The sequence below is a fragment of the Chelon labrosus genome, assembly GCF_963514085.1.
Source record: "Chelon labrosus genome assembly, chromosome: 11".
NCBI classification, from domain to species: Eukaryota; Metazoa; Chordata; class Actinopteri; order Mugiliformes; family Mugilidae; genus Chelon; species Chelon labrosus.
Window position 1 is genome coordinate 6,625,095 of NC_140344.1, and position 23,671 is coordinate 6,648,765.

A 23,671-nucleotide genomic window follows, 5' to 3' on the forward strand; every position below is an offset into this window, starting at 1 on the left:
CACCCTGCTCCCCAGGAACTCCGCTCGCTTTTCTGCCGCTGGCCCTTGTAGTAAACTTACATTACAACCAAGTAGTGCTGAGAAGCAATTAATCCACTGAAGGAAAATTAATCGTCGACACATTTGATAACTAATTAATTTTAAGTCATTTATTAAGAGAGAAAAAAAGCTTTCATCATAATGAAGTGAATTTACAGCATGAGGGCTTCTAAGGAACTGTGATGGATATTTTCTGACCTTCTACAGATTAAAAAAAAAGTCAGCTAATTAGAAAGAGGATCAACAAATGAATCAGTAATGATCTGTTCTAAAATTACATTTCAGTCGAGTTTGGTAGTTTGGCCCTTTTCTCTCCGTGCTCTTGCCAGGAATAGTTGGCACAACTTGATAATCAATGTCCCTTCTCAGCAAAACTGTGAAAGTGTGCCAACTGTACCGTAGAGTCAGCCATCAAACTGGCCGGGGTGTTCCCCTCCAGACATTTACTCTGCCAGTTTAGACCATAAGTCATGATTGTCTAAACACTAAATGAGCACTTTTATTGTTTGGGGAAACATCCTGCATAGCTGTGTACCTAGATGTGATTTTAAATGCTGCATAAGGCACGCTGATATTTCTTTTTTATGATGGATGATCATGATGGATGGTTGATCATGATGCATCATTGATGGATGGGGGATGTGCCACCATCCCCAACAGGCCACACCTCCCTCCGACAGTGACTGATGTTTCACAAAGCAAAGCTGTTGGCTCTGACTCCATCTCTTATCGCTGAGAAATAGCAGGGATTGGTCTCGGTATCATTTGCCACTGCACGCCCGGCCTTTGTTGTAACAGATGTGTGGCCGACAGAGTGTTTCGAAAATGATGTGGCGAGTGGGCGTTCTCTCCGTCAAAGGTCGTGTCTATTTAAAGGGATTTTCCAGATGAAATGTGTTTGAAGTGCAGCGAGGGAGAGCTGGGAGGACTGCTGCCAGGGCAGTGTAGGGAAACACAGCAAGGTCATTCCCATTCAGAGCACACTGTGCATGTTTCACAGCGCACGTTAGTGTGTGTGCGACTTTGTGCACGACGTACGAAGAGGGAAGGAAATTATGCTTGCATTTACAGTGTGTGTGGGTGAGAGTGTGTGCTTCATGAAAAGGTAAATGTTTGCTTGTGTTGTTATGTGCACTTACAATATTAATACTCACATTATAAATGCTACTCTGGGTTAACAAACATCTCTAAAATCTCTGGAAAAAGTAGCTCATTTAAAATCCACTAGTAGAAGTTCAAGTTTTCATAATGAGCATGGTGCTATGTGACCTTTTCCTTTTAAAAGGTGGAGAAGACAGTGGACACGGTCCAAACTGTAATTGCAAAAATGTCAATACGCTGTAAAGTTCAATTACTCTTTTCTTCCTGATTAATTGATTAAACTCAACACAAAACTTCAAGTGTCTGACATAAGCCTAAAAAATTAGCTCGGCGAAACGAATGTAATTTCAAATCTACTGGAGGGCCCACAAACTGACACCACTCGCTTCCTTTCACTAATTTGAAAACGCATTCACACGCAGGAACGTACGCTCGCACGCAGCGCTGCCAAGAACTAAATAACACTTTGGTGCGCGGCCTAATGTTTAAATAAACATCACCTAATTGAGTTGCACCATGCCACAGCTGCCAGAGGGGTCCTGACTTGGCCGCTGCAATAAAGTAGGTTAAAACATCATCACTGTCAATTTTCAGCAGGCAGCGGAGTGGACCGCTGGCACCACAGTGCGGATTATTTAACAGCCAATAAACGTCCAAAGAGGCCCTGATAATGCTTTGGGCCTCCATCTCTCAGCAACTGCATTAAAATCAAATGATTCTTTAACAAAAACAAGCAAAGATTCTGATATTAACCTATTAGCTTGTTCAGTAACAAATAAGAAATTAATGGTATTGCTGATGACTAAAGAATAACTGATGTCATTTAAGATCAAATAGTAGATAACAGCTACAATAAATGAGCACATTTGTTTTTTCTTAGTCACTGTGGAATGAACAGCTCTGGATATTCTCAATGTTGTAAGCAAGCAAGCAACTGCACGGCAACAAATGCAGCTCTGGTAACGGCACATCTTTTTTAATATTTTTCAAAGAGATTCAGGATTAATTAAAGATTACTGACTACACAGTGTACTAAAACTGATTAGTCTGAGAGATTAAACAATAATTAAAATTAGGGAGGTCCTGATGAAGGGCTACAAAAAAAATAACATTTGGTTTTGGTTCACGGCAGACGTAAACTAGGTAAAGAAATATAAAACTGGGCTTTACTGTGTGCTCAATCAGAGCCACGCATTTTACTTGGCCTGATACAGATTTCTAGATCAGGACATCTCTAATTAAACTTTTCATTTAAGTCACAATGGGAGTCAAATTTCTTCCTTAAATGCATTTCTCTGCATTTGTAAAAGCAAGTTTTTCACTTCAACACACTTCAAAACATTCACGGTGACATGAAGAGCATGTCCATCGTACGACCTACAGCAGGACAACTGAAACTTTAAGCATTAGAGGAGCAGCTACGCATGCCAACTAAAACAGCCCATGCAACATCTGCGTTACACTCTGTGCTGGCACTTGGTGGCTAGATGGAGCGACGCTGCTGCTGTTGTAACATTAGAGCCCACTTCCACCTTGTTTTGCTGCTGCCGCTGCAAAAATAAAACGATGAAAAGGTGCAGGAAGCTTCCTCAGCATAATAAAAAGCAGCCAAAGCTTGGAGTGCTCTTTTTGTCTTTACCTGCGTCCACGAGGTCACTGATTTGGCTTCATTAGTTTCGGTCCCCTCCGAGCGTGCGAGTATGGGTGAACGCTGCATGAACTGCACACTCTTCCTGTTTGAAAGGAGGAGGGAGTGCCAGCATGCTAGCCTGGACTTATAACCGGCCAGGGGGTGAAGAGATGGAATACAATCTGACCACTACAAACACACAAAGTTAAATGCACACACACACACACACACAGTCACCCCGCTGAATTCCTAGCAGGCCACTGCTGCCAGTAAATTCCTTCCTTAGCCGGGTGAGCAGGAGGCAGTGACACATTTGGTTCAGCTTCATGCTGCTGCCACCTTCTCTTGTTCAGGTTTCACAGCCATCCACTACCACCTACCCACCCACACACCCAGCACACATCACAAACACAAACGGCCTCTTTCATTTGGTTTACTGTCTCTCACGCTTTCCCCTTCACTCCATCCCTCACTCCCACTCACGATGAGAAGCATTCAGAATTGCCCCCTTGTGGGATTTAATGAAGGCGTCCACCGAGGTTTGTTTGGGCTAAGAGGTGAAACCAGATGTATCTGTAGTGTAGTAGTGCGAGCTGAATGCTACCAGTGCACACACTGGCATGAAAATCACCGTAATGAGGGTGATTACGCATCTCTTATTTCATATGTCAGCCTGTCTGACTGATAAGCAAGACCTATTACAATACCTGTAATGCTGGTCTTTTGTGCTTTGAATATGTTGGACACATTTCCTTTTAAGTGGTGACAGCTAAGCTTTTAAGTTATATAAAGCTGCTTCTTTATCACCAGTGTGGAAGGTTTTTAGCGTTAGGTTGGAGGGAAGTGCCATGTAGGTTACAGACAGCAGGACACAAAAGAGGACTAAATAGAGATGCATTTGCGGCTTACATAATCCAGTTTTTCCTTAGCTCATCATTGACTCAAGCCCGGCTCATCTCCCACCCACCTAGGCCTCTCTGTTATATCTACAGTTTACTCTTCAGACAGGAAGGTTAGGTAAACTGCTACCACCGGAGTCTAACCTCCAGCAGCTCATGCACAAAGCATCATTTAGTTCATTACATCACAGAGCCTTTATGTTGCCAGGCAGCTTCCCCATCTCTGGTTTCAGTGTGACCCAGTAAAATACAGAGAATCTCCAGCGGCGCTGGGGCGATAAGGTGGGACTAGCAGGGCTTGGGCAGTCGCTCAGCAGCGCTGGCAGACTCAAGACAACACGGTGCCAGTAATAACTGAGACAGACACGAGCATCACTGACATTACTGGCATGGCCGACCTGCTGCCAAGGCTCAGACGGACATCAGCACGTGCCCAGGACTTCCTCTATACTGCCATCTATAAATCTGCTCTACTGGATTTGATATACTGACATACAAGGGCTGGTGACAAGCCATGAGTAAACGAAGGAACCCTCGTACGGCCAATTCCTGGGGAAAAAACTCAAGGGAAAATGTCACTCAAATCGCTAAAGCCACTTTTTTGTGTTCATTTAAATTCGCACAAAGCTAATTGGCTATAATTTAAATGCTAGGCTCTGCTGGTTTGAAGTAATTATTACATGTATAGGTTAAAAAAGGCACATACACCAATCATCCATATTAAAACCACCTGCCTCTAAAACATTTCTGACTCATTTGGCAATGAACACTGAGCTTTGGGGGTGTCTGGCACCAGGACCTGGTCGTGGGACCTTGGGAGAGGGATATCCCGCAGATATTCTATCAGTTTGGGACTGTGGGAGTTTAAATGCTGGTCAACACCTTGGGCTATTTTAGCATTTTGAGCTGCTCCTAAGCAGTTATTTTTGGGTGCCAGGTCGCATTGTCCTGCTGGGGTTGGCTGCTGTTGCTGTGGGGAGGTGGTGCCTGGCTCCAAGTAACATCCACATGAATGCCAGAACCAAAGGATTCCTAACAGAGCATTGCATTGTAACAACATGATGAATGTTACTGACTTCACCTGTCACCTTATCTGTGTAAATTACCAAGTTTTAAGGTCACAAAAAACAAACAGCACGAATAGGGGCCTTTTCCGGAAAATAAAACTTTTTTAGAGCAGACATCCAGTATTTGGCAATATTTAAAATGCCACTTTAACATCATGCAATATGATACTCTGCAAAGTACAATATCTAGAAAAGACATATTGGATTTCAATTTCTAAAAGAGACTGTCCATAAACATTTAATGGGTGACACGTACAAGTAGTTTGGGTTAATGACTTCTTAATAAGTGACTTTACAAGTGAGTAACTGTGAAGCACATCACTATCAAAATCTTTTTAATTAAAATATTCAATCGTAAAACACCGCAGCAGCGTTTGATATGGACTGCACACTTTGGAAATCCAATCACAGAGCAGCAACTAGTTTAATCTTGTAGGTATATTACACAGTTACAATATACTGTTTGAAATAAATCCTGGAAATCAACGAATAATAAGCAGCTATTGACTTTAAATCTCACATGAGGCGTCTTTAAGAAGCACATATTTCCTAAAAGCTAACTAAAATCTGTCAGTTATTCTGTGAAAATAAAATTAGTTCAGTGCATACCTTCATATGGAAAAGCGTATTTCAAAAGTGAATACAGTGGGTTATAATAATACTGTCAGAAAACATTATCCCTCCCTGACATCATTAAATTTGGCAATATCCAAAGTCATAGTGGCAGAAAAACACTCAGCTGAACAGCCCTCGCCCGTGTTGTAGCACTTGTATCACAACACAAACACTTTGCATCATTTTCTACCCATAAAGGTGTCACACTGCTGCTGAAACACAAACCCAGCAGGCCCATCAGCAACCACACAGATGCAACTCCAACACATCATATGGTGACAAAATGAGGCCTGGAGCTATACGAAGGGAGGTGGGTGTATTTACAGTGCTAACATGGGGTTCTGAAATGATAAGAGTAGTTGTCCAAGTGATTTACGGCTCACTTTTGCATATTTCAAACACTTTGGATTCATTCAGAAAAGTCAGGAAGTGAGTCTTGGCAGAGAAATAAGACTGAATGGCAGTCTGCATGTTCTGATAAAAACATGAACCAACGTTTCCACTTCCCTCCAAAGGTATCACCATTTATTTTTAAAAAAACACTTAAACCTGCAATGCTGCGAACAAATCTGCAGCAAACTGTGCTCCTTACTTTCAATGAAAAATCTTAACAGGCCTGTTTAATTTTCACCACATGGCTGCAGATGGCTGGTGCAGAAAAATGCATCGACTATCCAAAATATCAGTGCATCATGGCTGCACCGGTTGTCATTTAGTTTTTTTTTTTTTTTTTTTCATGCAGCGCTTGAGGGTTTTGTTGCAGACATCTGTTTTTTGTCTCAGTCAAATTCACTTTTGCTCATATCTTAGTTCTGCTCCCACTGCGTCATTTCACAAGCTGTTTTAAAGCCTGACAGATGTTGTCTCTGCCCTCAGTGATGACCCTCAATTTTGCCTCTGTCGAAAGCTGGGAGCAGTAACTAGGGATGGAGGTGTCAGCCGGTCAATCCACCAATATCTCAGCAACTGTTGCATGGATTGACATTTGTGTCCCCAGAGGATAAATTCTATTGACATCGGTGATGCCTATCCTTTAACACAACCAGCAGGCTGACATTTATGGTTAGGAAGGAAATGGAATAGAATAGAATTTATCGACATTTGCACAGGTACAAGAAAGTAGTAATTCCAATGCAATTAAGTTCCCAGAGTATGCATTTTTATTAAAAAAATAAATAAATAAAAATGAGTCTGAACAACCACTGGATGGACTGCCATTCAAAAATCTAGTACAGATTCCACGTTGTCCTTTCATGGTGAACTGCTGTTAAAACTAATGACATTCCCATTTAGCTTATCCTGTAAACTGTAGCTTGTGTTTAGTGATCAAATGTCAGCATGCTAATACACAAAACTAAGACGGTGAATATGATCAAAATTATACCTGCTAAGCATTCTCTTGTTAACATGGTCATTTGCAAGTATTTTAGCGTTCAGCTAAAGACAACAGAATACAACGAGTGCCAGTGACTCCCCAAATTAAGATAAATGATTGTTTGCAGAAACGAGGCAGGCGAGGTGTCCAAAGTCCGCATTCTGATGTAGAGAGTGAGGTCTTTCATAAGCCAAACACAGGACTTTCACCCAGGAGACTGTGGCCATTGTTTTTTTTCACACTGATTACATATCATCAGGGCTAAACATTAACGACACAATTTCCTCTAACCCCACTCATTTGAGAGGCGATTAACACAGGAATGTTATGTTATTATGACATCAGCCCGCACTGTAGCTTGGGAAGTGATTAAAAAAAAAAAAGTAACCCTGTGGGAAGCAAACAGAGCCTAAAATACGGTTATAGTAAATTGATTTTTTTTTAGCCTGCAGAGGGCAGTAATATGCCCTGTAGTGTCAAAACTGCAAAAAAGCACCAAAAGAAGAGGAAAGCATGTAGAAACGTAGAGTCCTTGAAAAATGTCCCTTTCGGTACAGTGCATTAAGAGAGATTTGAAAAAAGTCCAACTAATTTGCGGTTAATCACTTGTTGACTATGGAAATCCTGCGATAAATAGTTAATCTATAGACAGGCTACTGAAATACTGAAAATTAGAATTTTTACAATAAACCTGAACCTGATAAGACAAAAGTGGGAGAATCTTTCAAACAACTAATAAACCGAGTAAAAAGAAGATGCTTTGTAAAAAGGTAATTTGCTAATGGTTTGGTGATTCAAAAACACTAATTCAAAACCATGTCTGTAACATCAAAGCAAGACAAATACCAGCAATTCAACATCTACCGACATCAGAATGATGCAGCATGATTTGATGTAATCACATCTGCTGTCAGTACACTCACACCACAGTCACGAGAGCTTCAATCTTCAGCATTCATTACGCTTTGAGAACAAGCCCATTGTAATTTTTCAGGCCACTTGCAGGACCATTTCCTGATAGCTCTACACAAATCAGATCCCGGCTTGTTCGACACTTGTCCACATTCAAATCAGCTGTGACGTTTTGGCCCCCTGCCTCAGCGCCTGACTGACTTCTAATTATAGCCACTCTTCACCAGGCTGCGGAGCAGAGTGCCAATTAAACGTCTTATTGCAGAGATAATGAAAATATTTGGCATTAGCATAAACAGGAATGGCAGAGGAACGCAGCCCCCTGATTGGGGAGAGCATTTAGGAGAGTGAACAATATTCGGGCTCATTACAGAAGTGCCTGCGCTGACGAAAAATTAGCCTTCACACAACAGTTTGTGCCTTCGCAGCAAATAAGATTCATTGTGAGCACAGTGGAAATCTTCTTGAGAGAGGGAGGATTTGGGCAAGCGAGTTAGATGGCACAAAATATGTTGCAAAAGATTTTTTTTTTCTGGATTTTATAATTACAAATGAACTACTTCCATGTGAGTCAGTCATTCTCTCAGCTTTTAGAGACGGAGCCATCAGTCAGCAGATGAGGATTGTTAAGTGATGGAGGAGAAGAACGTAGGACACACATTAAGTGTTAAGTTAACACATATCAGCATAGTAACAAGGCATCCCATCTGCTGGATGCTTTTCATCTGTGGCGGGGTTCCGTGGGCGCAGGTCAACATCAAGAGGTAAAGTCGAGGGAAAATGTGTCACTGCTGCGGTATCCGTAACGCAAGCAGTCGTTCCGAGCCTCAAAGCACCAGAGAAGCTGCCCACACCACAGCACGTAGGGTTAATAATATAATACAACGCGTTATTGAACACGGCTGGCAAATTGTTTTTTTGTTTGGACTGCTACAGAACAGCTCTGCTGCAGTGGGCTGGTGGTCTGAGCACTCTGACAGTTTAAGGCTTGCAATTCAGTTTAATTCAACTAAAACTGCTTTAAACAAACTATTCTCATTTTGATCACAGGCCAGTAACAACTGCCAATCATTATTTACTTTGGTCACTCTGATGGTGTTAAGCTACAATTTTAGCTTTTTAAAGTCAGACTCTGAGTGAATCTGAGACAGCGGAGTGACAGGTAGCAGTTGGGCTTCAGTATTTCAGTATCGGCCTCCACCATCTCTTTTCCTCCTGTCTATCTGACAGCATGTGGACATGGGAGCCTTCCTCTGTTCCTACAAATATGAGGGCTGCAAACAAACAGAGCAGGACTGGTGGAGCAACTCAACGCAAATATGACAACAAATAATACAACTGTAGAATTGAAGGCCTGCATCTGGCAACTGGATAACATCCCACCTAGAGAGCCTGGTACTTCGAGAAGAGGCAGTGTCATTAACTTTGACACTTAAAACAGTGAAGAAATCAATAATTCAATATGGAGAATATAAAATTCATAATAGGATAAAGAAAGAGTACTTTGAATGGAGGCATAAAAATAAACTAAAACATTTATGTTTATGATTTTTATATAGTTTAACAGATGAGTGTCTTATCAAGGAATGTTTAATTTGAGCTTATGAATAACAGATGTTGAAACACACCAAATAAAATATAAGTTAGAGTTTTCAGTCGATGTGAATAAAAGTTCCCAGAGGTGCAGGATGTCATGGAGCATTTGAACAGGAGGAAAGTCAAACTGGTGACGATGAAGAATATGAGTGTTACATTATTAAAGTTTCTATGTCAGAGCAATCCATTAAGGGGACAGTTGGCAAACAAACAACAAAGACGCTGGTGTTGATCAGAATAAAAAAGCCTAATGAAAGCAGCTTAATTGACAGGGCGTCTTCTTCTTCTGTTGTATTTCCACAGATTGGACGCTCAACAGAGGGCCCAAGAAAAAAAAATGGATTCTGATTGACGCTTTGGGGCAAGTAAACACATATCGTATGAGATCATTTGACGAAGCATCAGCATGTTGGTTTTTTTGCCATGCGATATGTTTAGTAGGGGTGATACACAAAAATCACGGTTCGAGACGTACCTCGGTTTTGAGTTTCATTTTCAGTACAGTATGGGAATAAAATGGAAAATCTAAATTAGCTTGTTGTTTATTTGAATGTTTATTATTTGTAAACCAACAATTTATTCTAACTTATTCCTCACAGCTTGTTAACAGCTTTAAACAAAACCTTTCATCAAGTGAAGTGCAGCACTAACAGTTCCAGCATGTAGCCCTGTTCAGTTTTACTCAACCTTTTACTCAACTTGAGTTCCAGCGTGTGGTGATGTCCTGAATGCGGGTGTGTTTTGCTACATTAAGCATCGCCTGTTTGCTCTCCAATATGTGCGCAGCTGTTGCGCTACAGTGAAAGAAAGACATGATCTGTCTCACTTTACCAAGCAGTCTGGATACTTGGTTGAGACCCGTTGCTTTCTGTGAAGCACCCAATTTGGGGGCCCATTCCAGCTTCAGTTACTGCATTGACCATATTCCTGTCATTGTCTGTTGTGACTGTAATTATTGTTCCTGGCCTCTCCAATTTCCAGTCCAACACTGTCTCTTTAAGTCCCTCTGCCAGGTTTGCTCTGGTGTGTTGATCATACATGGACTCACCATGTTCCACTCAGGGGCAGTGTGATGGGCAGTCACAGTTATGTAGCTCTTGTTAGCTCTGGATGTCCATCCATCAGTCATTAGTACTGCTGAACATGCCTTTGACAAGTCTTGGACAACAGCAGATTTAGTTTGTTCATAAAGGTCTGGTATTATTTTCTGGCTGAAGTGCGGACAAATGGGTACTTCAAACAAGATTTATACCAGTGTTTAAAGCCAGCGTTTTCAACAACTGAATACGGTCTTAGATCTGCTGCTATAAAAACTCTTTGGCCCGATCTGAATTGCGAGGTAGAGGCTGCTTGAATGCCGAAGTCAGCTGCGTTTGCACTAAGGTGTTTTTTTTTTTTTTCCCCTTGTTGCAGTGATATTCACACTTGGGTGGTGCCGTTTCAGGCGAGTTAGCATGTTTGTCGTGTTGCCGGAAATGTGCCCGATCTCAGCTGAACAGTGTCGGCACACTGCCCTCGTTTTATCCACTTGTCTTCCTCCGTTGCAATATTTAACCAGGAAGCCTTAATGTTCTCAAGCAGGAGACATTAGCAACATGGGAGGGTCTTGAAGCTCCGGTTTATCGCTAGCGGTAGCCATGACGCATGTGGGCTGTCCCCATTGCGTGACAAATAAAGTTTTTTCTTATTCTTATTTACACCCCTAGTGTCAATATAGCACAAGTATGTATCCTGCACAAATACACTTTTTTAGTTTTGGCCATATGTCCCACTAGCGAAATTTACTTTTGATGCATATCCTCTCTGTATCTCTAAAACTTCACTTCAGTATTGCAAAGGTTGTCAGCTTCACTCCGGAGGTCTACAACAAGGACAAGTATCCTCGAGAATCACATTAATTAAAACTCTTATGCTACATGAGTCACTGTTGTTGCCCTCCACTTTGAGGTGATTATATTTTCATTGATTTCATGAAAATCAACCTCTGTCCCCTCTAAAGCACACGCACAGGACTATTTATAGAGAGCCTGGTTGTCTTGACAGGCTAAGCTATACACAGCTTCACAGGCATGACTCCAGCTCATGACCTTTCTTGCTTTCTCATAAGGCCGTTCACCTCTCTATCAAACACATGGTTTTACCACTTATACTCTCGCCAACCCTTTTCATTCGTACGTATGCTATTTCTATAGCTCTGCTCTGAACATACTTTTCTTTACATCATGTTCCCCTAACATGCTTTTACAGAACAATATCTGTCTGAATCTAAAAATGTATTTGGATAAAACTGCTGTTGGTCGTTTTATCTTCACAAGCTTAACAGATCCTCCCAGCTCATCTCATGTCGCCACTGCTGCCTCCTGAGACGGAGGCACAGGCCATAAAGTAGCCCTGACAGTTAATTGCAGCTCCATCAAGTACCAAGATTGGGATTCTTCAGCCCTGATGAGCCATTCTATCTTGATTGTGGCTGTATTTTGGGAGGGCGGGGTGGAAAGGGAATAGTGGTGTAATAGTAATGTCCATCACAACCAATCAGCAGCAGCAGACCGAGCGGCGTCCACCTCTGTTGCTACTGGTGATGCCACAAGGCAGACACAACCCGCCCCACCCACCCAGCCCCCAGGAAACACTTTGTTACTATGACAACGCTGAGATGAGGCCATCTTTGGCTTTAAATAAGCCCCCTCCTCTCCTGTCCAGTGCAATAAATATTGCCAAATAGCACAGGGATTTTGTGAAGGGAGATTAGAGTGTTTACTGCGAGAAAACACCTCTTGTGAAAGTGTGTGTGTGGACAACATGAGAGCAGCTTTTAGCCAGATAGCAAGGGAGTCAGCATAGAGACTGACAGCCTGGCATGCTAATGGATGAAAAGTCTGGACTGCATTCACATTCAAAACACTTCACGGAGTCCTGACAGGCCTGTCCAAGACAGAGGAAGGGATTTTGTATGTGCGGAAGAACGTGTGTGTGTGTGATAGTGGGTGTGTGATAGTGGGTGCGTTTGTGTGTGTGAGAGAAAGTATCAATAGGTGATGCATCAAAACTAACAGGAAAGGACTAATAAAATAGATTTCGAAATAAAGAATTAACAGACCAAAGAATAAAGTGATGAAAGTACAGATAGTTTTCTGAATAGTACAGATATTTAACTCTGCACCTAAAAACTGGTAAGAAGGAGAAAGTCTACAATTTTAATAAAAAAAAACACAATTCTACATTAAGTTATTTAAAAATACACATGATCTACGATGGCTTGAGATCACATGACAATCCATCTTGACAAGCTTTAAACTACGCGATTGTGGCCAGCACAGAGATGTAGACCCATCATTGTCCGATGAGGAACTACTGGCAGAGTAAGCATCAGCCACAGACAAACTAACTACGTAGCTTTTAAAGCTCCTCCCCCTGCGGACTGCTGCATTTTCTCTTTGGCTATCTCCTATCTGAAGGGGTGTTATTAGCTTGTGTGGACGGTGAGACACAGGTAGTTCATCCAATCACTGGCACGATATTTTTTGAAAGTGCCTGCCCTATATCAAACAGTCTCCTAGGACAACTTCCCCTTGAATTCTGTGGAATAAAACAACAGGTGTGTCAGGAGACAACGTAAAGGACTTGTTAAGTAAATGCCACAACTGGCCACAACATTAAAAGCATCCGTCCCAACATTGTGTAGGACCCCCCTCACATCCCAAGAACTTTAGAGGTGTCCTGTAATGTGCCCACATGACCTTTGGGTCACGTGGGTTGTGAGCTGGGGGCCTCTGGACCGAGCTTGTTCGGGCACATCCTGCGGATGCTTGATTGGAATGGGATCTGGGGAGTTAACACCTTGGGCGTTTTGACGTGTTCCTCGAGCCGTTCATGAGCGCTTTTTGCGTTGTGGCGGGGAGCGTTGTCCTGCGGGGGAAGCTTCTGCTGTCTGGGAATGCTGTTGCCGTGGGAGGCATGCACTTGGTCTTCAGTAATGTTCAGGTGGGTGGAATGTGTCAAAGCAGCATTCACATGAACGCCAAGGTTTCCCAGTAGAACATTACACTACAACATCATTATCAGTTGAATTCACTTCATCTCATCTCAGTGGTTTTAATGTTGTGGCTGACAGATGTAATGTGTCTGAAGCACCCTGAAGTTTATAATATAGCAGAAGACACAAAGAGACACGGCGTAAATACACAGTATAAAGTGGAAGAGGGAAGCCATGAGTAAGATGGAGTTAAAAACAGCCTGTCACATAGAGACAGACACAATCACACCCACGCTAATGTTTTCCATGTGAGGCTGTCTGACGGGCATTTCATTGATTTGCTGAGAAAATGCCTCTAAATGCCATGCAGCAATACCAAATTGCTGCCTGCTCTGACACTGCTGGACCCTGTGACATTTAATATGACTAAATCAAGCCACTGGCTCCCACGTTTAATTTCAATAATATACCGTGTTAATCAAGGTGATTAAAAGTGGTATAACCGTATATCAGTGAGCAAGCACAAATCAAATACACACTGACACAGTCTCCTGAGCTCAGTCCTTGAACAATGGGAGCAGTCTAATGTCACTTGAATACAGAGCACAGCGTTAATGTGTGGTGTCTCAGCTCTGACCAAGTTAGTGCCCACAGAATAAAGTTAAATGTGCATTGAGAGACGATAATAACTCCCAACCCCTTCAAGAGAAATTACAATCAGAGTCTGGAGGTTGATGGCTTGCAGTGATAATCATGATATAGCAGGTAGACACTATATGGATTTAGCCTTACTTTAGCCCATGCTAAGTACAGCTTTTGTTTTGATGTGCAGCCTGGGGACTAGGGGGCAATAACACCACATAAACTGACCAAATGATCAACAATCTTTTGGACGATCTGATGGAAGTGATGGAGGAGAAGTCAGAAATGCTGGTCCATTGCTTTGATGTATAAGTCATTCCAAGAACGAAAATCTTTTACAAACTGGTGAGCTTCTTAAGGTAGTATTTTACACATGGAGTCTAATGCTTAGCTTAAAAGATAAATAAAATAAAAAAATAGCAGTAAATTAGCAGTAAATCATTTTATTATTACTCTATTTGCGTTCCCATAATGGCCACTATGGCAGCATTAATAACTTAACTGAGACTTGGCTTCCAAGATGTGAACACTACCCCCCCACTAGGGATACACAGGACTTTTATTAATACCTATGGAGCAAATTTACCCATAAACAAACGAAAATTGCTCCAGAGCACAGCAGACAAATTGAGGCACTAAAAATAATGTCCATCCCTGCTTCCAATGTGCTCCTTTTTAATTTACTGGATGCACTGGCCTCGTTCTATTTTTAGGGGAAACTGCTGCAAAAATATTAAAAGGCTGGACCTCTGTGGCAAAACACAGGTATACAATGTCACATTATGCCCCATTAGTAGGTGGAAAGAGGAATGTAATCCACCCACCGACACAGAGGAGAATCACTACATTTCTGCTCCAGCCTACGCTTCCCTCGCCTAGTCCACTAAGACTGTAGTGAGACAGAGCTGCCGCTTGTTTGGAGTCGCCAATGTGGGAAGTGAAATACAGGCAGTGGAAATGTGTTGGGGTTGCCCTATTTGTCCTAATTAACTGTTTTCCTCCACAACAGACTGCACTTGGCGCCTTGCTGGTGTGCCAAACAACCTAACTGTGCTTCACAAAGTCCCACAATAAAAAGTGCAATTATTAAGTAATCGTTTTGTAAGACAAATGCAACCAACAGGCAATTAGTACCATCAAACATATACAAACCTTTACACGCAATTTAAATAACACGCCAAGTTAATTTCTTTTCAATTCAAACTGAATAAAACTAATGTCTAATGTGAGTCACTTATTGTCAGAATAATGTAAACAGTTGAGCATAAACTTCATTAACGTTGATCTAAAAGATTTAACAGATCTTAGAGTAAACTATCAAAGACACCATCAATCTGTCTTTTATGTTTTGACGAGGACCACATTCTGTGTAACCCGTTTTCCTTTTCATACACAGCTCTCCCTCTTCATGCTTGTACAGTACAGTGGATTCTTTGATTACACACAAAGCTGTCTCAGATTAGCCAGGGATTAGAGCTGTGCTGCCCACATGGACTGAGCCAGCTGGGGCGTAATGTGAGACCTGAGAGACTGGCAAGCTCAAAGGGTTTCAGTGACAAACAGATGGAGAACAGGGAGCCGGCTGGGTATCAAAGTCCTACACATCCAGCTCTGGAATGGAAGTATGTGGTTGTTTTATCATGTCTAATAAAACTGATATTTGAAATCTGAAGAGAATATACACTCTGCAGACCCCATCTACATGTATAGTAACAGGTATTCACAGTTAATAATAGAAAAGAAAAGAAAAAAAAAACTATTTAATTTCCCCAGAATAAAATCAACACGTTAACAACTAATATTAACAACTAGTGTTTTATATCATAATGATGCATTTTAACGGAAAAACTATGCTATGCTCTAATGCCTTAATAAAATAATGAGACAAACAGGATAAACATGATTTGCTGATTGCATGTCCTGGGTAAATTAAATAGCCTTATGAAAGATCTGTTTAATAATTTTTTGGTGGTACCTGACAGTAAGTGGTCATCGTCTTTAAACCTCACTTCCCAAACATCCAAACTACGCATCTGTGTAACATTATCAGTGGGTCAGCTCAACCCAAAGATAACAGCTAGGTGATAAATCACCAAACACTGTGATTTAACTCAAACCTTGTTGAGCAATATTAAGTACATCAAACATAAGCTCTTTGAGAATAAACTACATCAATCTATTTTATTTCCGATATGTAACACCAATATATCAATCTATATTATATTTAGAATATACAGCATAAACAAACAAGGATCCTTTAAAATCAATTTCTAAATGAATTCCAGATATGCACTGAAAACGCCCTACAGATAGAGTTTATTCAATTATTGACATTCGAGAGCCACGTTCTTCACGCAATCAAAATGCTCTAGAGCACCTTAAGCTTCTCATCATTTACTATTGCCGTCTGCTATTCATTTGTATGTCTTTGTGCCAACTAATGAATGCCAGGAGTTGCCAAGCTGTCTACCTCTCTGGCAGGGAATGCCGTCTATCCAGTATTCAAGCTACCGTTGAAGTAGGATCAATACACCACACCTTACACATCTTCAACAATAGCAAGACAAACGGCTCATAAAATCATACTGCTCAAGACAGTTATTGCTGAGTCATTTTCTCCTTTCTTCTGAGGGCAAGCCCCCACAGAAACCCATACTTCCCCAACGAGCACTCTGCATCTCCACTTCTCTCCACTTCAGCCAAAATCAACAGAAGGGAAGCCTTTGAAGTGAACAGCCTTTGAGCGGTGCTCTAGGCTAGGGTCCATCCATCTCTACTGTACCATTTGACTCTAATGAACCCACATCATGATTTTAGGTGCGGCTTGATCAGATGGTGGAGAAATTTTCCCCATCTCACCCTAACTCTAATGTTCACAACTGCTAGCTGTAGTTTATATCGACAGTATATCTATCCATTCTTATACAACATGTAGAGAAGACTTGGACAAAGTTTAATAAAATCATTTTTGCTTAAGATTACTGTGTCACAATGAAGTTGACCTCTGACCTTTTGGATATATGCATTCATGTGAAAGGGCCAGACAGATGGATGCCAGTAGGGACAAACCAACAACATAATGCCGCTGGCTGTGGCTGTTGCCAGTGCAGAGGCATAAAAACTGTTCTTGTTTTCATATTCTCCCACCACCTCATGAATCAGGCTGGCTGAAGCCAGGACAAGTTAAGAATTATAAGAAGGATGACATTTGGACACAGGGTCCCATCTAAGAATGTGAAAGTAGCTGGTGAGTTTTAACATTGTTAAAAGCTGACTTTCCTCAGGCCATCATTACACAGCATATTAAGTTTCTCATCATTTACAAATGTTAATTTACCATCCTGAGGAAGAATATGCCTTAAATTGCCCCCCGGGAACAAATGAAGTTTTCTGAATCTGAATATAGTGCAGGTATATTGAGTTAATCTCTGAACACAGAGAAATTGCTGACCAAAGGAAAAGGGAAAGCAATATATTGCAATTTGAATTCTGCCTTAGCATTGTTCAGTTATAGGCCGTTTTTACGGTGCTTTGAGTGACCATGATAAAAAAACTCAAGTTATTCTGGATCAGACAAACAAGACTGATGCTATAATGATAGCAATCTGAGGTAAGTGTTTCATCTAACAACAACAATATGATATGAAGTAAAAATCAAAATGTTCGGTTTCTAGAGTCCAAGATATTCTCTTATTCTGAGAGAAGTTAAAAGATGAAAAACTAAACTAAATATTCACTGTGGTGAATTCACACAATCAGATAAAATACTGAATACCGAATTCTTCAGATTGCGTTTGAAATGATTTAAGATATCACAACCATCAATACCAAGAGTTTAAAAGCCTTGAAACACTCAACGCAACCGTTTTGGGTAGACTAAAACGACGACTAAGTTCCTGTCATTGTTCTGATGATAGTCTTTCGCTGCCAAAAATAATATGATCCTGTTTATATGGAACCAATAAAAGACAAACAAATAATTAACTGTTATCTTTTGATTACATCATACTACTCTGTTTTTTCTGTCATGTCAGCACAACATGACAGACAGTGTTACATCTTGTTGGCAGCTCAACATAACATATGAAATCAGGATCATTGTCTTCCTGTGGTTTCTGCTTTTGTTCTATGAAACGGCTTGAGTCACCAGTTAACCCGTAATCCTTTTAACACATCATCCCTGCAACAAACAAACCGCAATGCCAAAAAAAAAAAAAAAATTGCCAATGACAGCCCTCTCTCTCTTTTGTGCCGTCCCATCGGTGTCTGCCGCTGTGACAGCCTGACACTGGGTGACATACTGGTGCCCTCCCTGAGAGAGACTTCTAGGGGATTCATTTTGTCAAAGTGTCAGTGGCATCACACATCCAACCGCAGCAGCGTGTCAAGACTCAGAGGAAGAGGACGGGCAAGAGACTGGATGACAGATCCTCCAGGAGATTCCTCGGAGGAGATGCTCAGTCAGATGCTTACTGTACTGTGCCCTTTTCTTTGTGCAATCCATGCGCAGCTCTCTGTTTTAATGTTATGGGAAGAACACAATAGGCATCCAAGTGTATGTGTTCCTGGATGACCTGATGAGTCAACTTTTGTACTCACTTAATCTGATTTATGGTTCAGCATCTAACAACTGCTTTATCTTCTTTCCTGGTAGTTGAAGCTGGAGGGAGGGGCCTTTCGACTCAACTGTCAATTTCTGTTCAACGTTGGAAATGTGAATTTGGCACATTCGAGAGCATGGCTACAGTGTGTCAACATTTGCACCACTTCAGGCTGTCCAGTTGTTCTCTTATAAATAAATACCTCACTCTAGAACAGACATTTCAATCACCATCAATGGCCCATTAACAAGAGCAACTGTGTTGCTATGACAGTATAAATAAAGAGGTTAAAGTCCATATTTTAAGAAAAAATTATTTTATGAACTTCTTTTAGTTCCTGGGCTTGTCTATATGATGGTCTGTTTGCCACACTCCCACCTTCCAAGCTCTTATCCCATTACACCCTACCCTCACCACTAGTGCTGCTTTGCCTTCAGATCATGTTTAATACTAAAAGCCACCAAACACTCCTTTCAAGCAAATTCTTCTCATGTGCTAAACTAAACATGACAGGGAAAGTACCACTGATTGTATTCTTGTAGAGTTTCCCTTCTGACACATTATTCCTTCCATTTTTAGATTAGATTTAGATTAGAGGCGGATCAAACACACTCTGCCATCAAATATCTGAGAGAGGCTAGAGATAATTCTTAAATTAAACTTCAATTAAATTCAATTATGAGTTGTTAGAAGTTTCTTTATGAAAAGATTGTGTATGCACATTAAGGTATAAGAACAAGCAGTCAGTAAGTGTGTGTGTGTTTCTGGAAGTGTGGCAAAGGTTCTTAAACAATCTGCTCCATTCACCCCCCACTGAGCCACCAGCACAAATCCATTTACGTCTCTTAGTCATTGTGAGGCTGAAAGCCCAGTAGACGCACAAATACCCACACGCACCACGGCACACATAAAATAAACCCTGGCAAGCAGGTTAAGTGCACACAAGTGCATATGTCTTGTGTCTGGCTGACTCGGTACACGCAGAGTTGTGAAGGAGAGTCTGTGTCATGACCTTTGTCACATGTCACACCCTGTCACTCTTGTACTTTCGATCCACTGAATACTCTCCATATTCGCTAGCAAATATGACAGTACTTACATGTGAACTAACTTATTTGTCTCTCACATAACATCACTCTCCACTATCCCTTGCACTTAACATGTCCAGCCTGCCAACACCTTCCATCAGCAGGTCAAACACAGCAGATGCACCCACTCGGAAAGCACGAAGCATGAATCAATTACCAGCCGTCCACACAATATAAGCAGACACACACACACACAACTGCAATCAATACTCTAAAGCAAACGCATGCAAGTCTTCATTAAGCTTTCACGCTCACCTCAAGCTGCCATGGTTCACTGACGCCGCTGGCTTATACTGGATTAGTGGACCAAACAACGGTGCCTGGCTAAGGACTTCCTCAAACAGTGAATGAGCACCTTGTCATTTGAATGTCAACACACTGGATTAAGTGAGAGATGGGGAGGAGCTGGGCGGTGTCAATGATGTGCCTGTGGACAGGTTAGGGAATCATTAACTAGAGCAAACTCAGCGAGGGATCGTTGACTTTTACTGGGTTGAAGAAAACAACTCCATTACACTGCTGTTTGGTGGAAGAGAGGCGCCTAAAGAGGACATTATAACTGTATTGGGGTGACAAATGCAATAATGAATGCTTATGTAAATGTACACATATACCAAGTAGGCCAAGTATATACATCAATCAGGCATAACATTATGACCACCTTAACATTATTGTCTTGTCTCCCTCGTGCCACCGAAACAGTTGTGACTCATCAGAGAATGGACATGGGCCGTCTGAGGGTGTGTTGTGGTGTCTGGCAACAGAATGTTGTTAGTGGGGGCCTTTGTGTCCTATGGGTTGAGGGGAGGGGTCTCTGTGGATCATCCCACAGATACTTGATCAGTTTGGGTTTCCTAAACTGTGTGTGTGTCTGTGTCAGGATGCATCCTGCTGGGGATGGCTGCTGCCATCAAGGAGTGTCATTGCTATGGGGTGGGGGTGTCTGGTCTGGTCTAGGTGGGTGCTACATGTCTAAGTAAAATCAACATTAATGCCAGGTCCAAAAGTTTCCCAGCAGAACATTGATGGTTGGTGTTATTTACTTCCCCTGTCAGTGGTTTTAATGTCGTTGCCGATTGGTGTATACTTACTTGCCAGTTTATTAGGCACACTAGTGGAAACGAGAATGTATTTTAATATAGCAGTCTTGCACTAAATCTCAACTGTTAATTCAACTGTGTTGTCGTTTTGGAGGTTGTGGTTTGTAGTACTATTTAACTGTATTGTGTTGTATCGACACAAGTTCCTATTATTTTGAGAACACCATTTAAAATAACAGAAATGCTTCAGTGTTTAATTCAATCCAGTTTGACGGCACCACAGACACCATCCTCCAAAATGATCATCAGTTGAATTATCACCTTTCTGATGCTGTTTCAACATCAAGTGAACATTAGAACAGTCATGATGGAGGATTTAGTGCAGGACTGTTATGCTACAAAGCATTTGTTTTTTTACAAATGTACCCAAAGACCTGGCAGGTTAGTGTATACTCATACATACATGGTATTTGTTCTCTGCATTTAGCCCATTCATTTTTACACAGTGTACAAGGCACCCAGCGAGCAGTTTAGTGGTTATGTGTCCCCCCCCCCCCCCCCCCCCCAAGTTCATCTCTTGCTGCTATCCAGTTTGTTTGCACTGCATCTTCAACACGTTGGACACTGCATGAGTTCAGAAAAATGTCAAATTTAACTTGAATCCATGAGGTGATTAGGCTACAGGTGGAACATTCAGAGTATGAGTCAGAGTACTTCACCATAAAAGACCAGAGTGGGAGTGAATAGCAACAGTTAGTTTGTTTTGGAGCTCAGGGCTATTTCCTGGATTCCTGTGTACTTTGTCCCTCTCCCTCTCCCTCTCCCTCTCTCTCCCTCTCCCTCCCTCTCCCTCTCTCACCCTCACTCTCCCTCTCCCTCTCCCACCCTCCCTCTCTCTCTCTCTCTCTCTCTCTCTCTGACAGGCCATTGACCTGCCCACTGGTCTGTGGTATGACTCACTCATCAGCTAAATATCTTGCCCCCCACCCCACCCCCCCGGTGGAGATGGTGCAGACCACCACTCCTGCTACTGATGAACCAACACTCACAAAGTCACATGAACTATGTGCACAGGATGGACTGAAAAGGACAAACAAATATATTCAAGTTTTTGTACCACATCCATACTTCCACACATCCATATTATATGTGCCAGTTATTATTTTATTCATTTTTAAAATATGGTCTTATCTTGCCCAATGACACAGGGATTTTATAAATAACTGGTAATGGTGAATCAGTATTCTAGTGGTCGAGCTGGAGCAGCCTTAAGAGGTTAGAGACTATTACAGAATCTGACAGAAAAAGGAGGAGTAGGCAGGGGTCTGTTCTCCCCTCGGGGAATGAGGATTGATGGTGTTCATTTGAGACTCGGCCACATCTGAAACCTAGTGATAAATGAAATGATGGCTGCAAGAAGGGTAGGGGCACGTTATGGAACGGGACCAGTAAAATCTTATGTAACCAATGTGGGTTTTATAAAGAGATGAGACTGGTCGTAGTTGTTTGTTCAAAAGCACTATCGGTAATAAGCTTCTTACTTTGAGTGATCTTTGCACGCTTAGTGCTTACAAACTGCACCGCCGTCTTTCACTTTTGTCACACTGACCAACAAACCTAACCTCTATTATTCAGCACAAGTAAAACCTGTTTTTCACTTGTTAAAACAACATTCCGGACAAACCTGTTTGGTTACAAACTGCTTTTGAAAGATACTAAAACCTCTGACACCTTGGTAATTGAACAAGGATGTACTGAAATGAAATTCACTGTGTCAACAACTGTCCCTAATGGCAAAAAGAAATATCCGAAATGCATAGAACAGCGGCCCAAGGAGCGACCCCTGGAGGACACCAAACAATGTATAATATATAACAGTAACAAAAGCTTAATGAGTCCTGAAATCACAAAACAAGCAACTTCAACAAGTTACAGAGCAAAGTAAAAGAAAGCATCAGCGTAGATTCAAATAGGGATAGTGATACCATACCTGCAGGGTGCATGGTAAAAAGGATATCCAGGGTGAGGTATGTGATTGCAGTATCCAGAGTGATTCCACATGGTGCTACTCTTGTTCCACGTGATGACAGTTCACAAGTGCCGTGGCGGTTTTCTCTCTGCTTTCTATTTCTATAGTGCTGTGGACCCCGACTCGGGCTGCTGGGAGTCGCATTAATCAGCGTCGCGTCTCTCGTTTTTTGAATGGCTCCATGGGGAGAGAACGAGAGGCGGTGGGTTTGAGGGCTGGGATTACCGAGAAGATGAGGTGAGAAAATGAGCTGAGTCCAAACAGAGATGGAATGACGTGAGGTGAGTCAAGTCTGGTGTGGTTTACACACCTGGAAATGAAGTCTGTTCCTGCCACCCACCCCCCTCGACAACGCTGCAACTACTCAGCAGAGTCTGAGACGACTAGCCCAGGTGAAGTCTGACATCACAGGTTACTCCTTCAATCCGGCTTCCAGCTAGTAATTTTCCCTCGCGTCTCAGGTGTAATCAGGTATAACAGATGGCTTTGAGGTCAACCTTGCTGAGCTGTTTTGCCTGTTAAATTATTCCATAAATGATGTGTCACCATTTACATCTCAATGATTTGGCACAGAGTTGTCGACCTCTTAGTAGCAGATCTACATCAGACAGTGTTCAAGATAAGCAGCAGATATCAGAGACCTCCATTTCTCCAGCAGTCCCTGATGCCAAACGGGAGCCGCTTATGTCGTCTGCACGTGCAGCATATTCTCTCCAAAGTTCATATGTGCCACAGATCCATCTCTTCTTGACAGGAGCAGTTTCAAATCCACAGCCCCAGCGTCCCTCCACTGAATCTAGCCTTCCTCTGAGGTAGCTGGCGCAGACACAAGTGCTTATTTCCCCAATCACAGGCTCCCCACCGGCTCTCCAGCCTCACGAAACAACAGCGGTGCACGGAGCTGAATGACTGAGCATACTCACAGACCGAGAGAGAGAGAGAGAGAGCGAGAGAGAGAAGGAGAGGCGGGATGTGGCAGCGAGAGAGCGTGAATCTATCAGGAATGAGAAAGAGAGAGAGAATGGGGAAGAGGTAAACAGAGCGGAGCTGCATTCCTTTTC

The 23,671-nt window shown here is 42.0% G+C and overlaps 1 protein-coding gene across 1 annotated transcript in view; it reads right to left on the reverse strand.

Annotated features, from left to right (window-relative positions):
* LOC311496173 (pleckstrin homology domain-containing family A member 7-like) overlaps window positions 1–23,456 on the reverse strand; it is a gene marked incomplete at its 3' end in the record, with an annotated part of 69,968 nt that extends 46,512 nt beyond the window's left edge. Inside the window, exon 1 of the mRNA XM_084555936.1 lies at window positions 22,572–23,456. Coding sequence (XP_084412062.1) covers window positions 22,572–22,642 — 71 coding nt within the window. The 5' untranslated portion in view covers window positions 22,643–23,456. The remainder of the gene's footprint in view (window positions 1–22,571) is intronic.
* Between the last annotated feature and the right edge of the window lie 215 nt (window positions 23,457–23,671).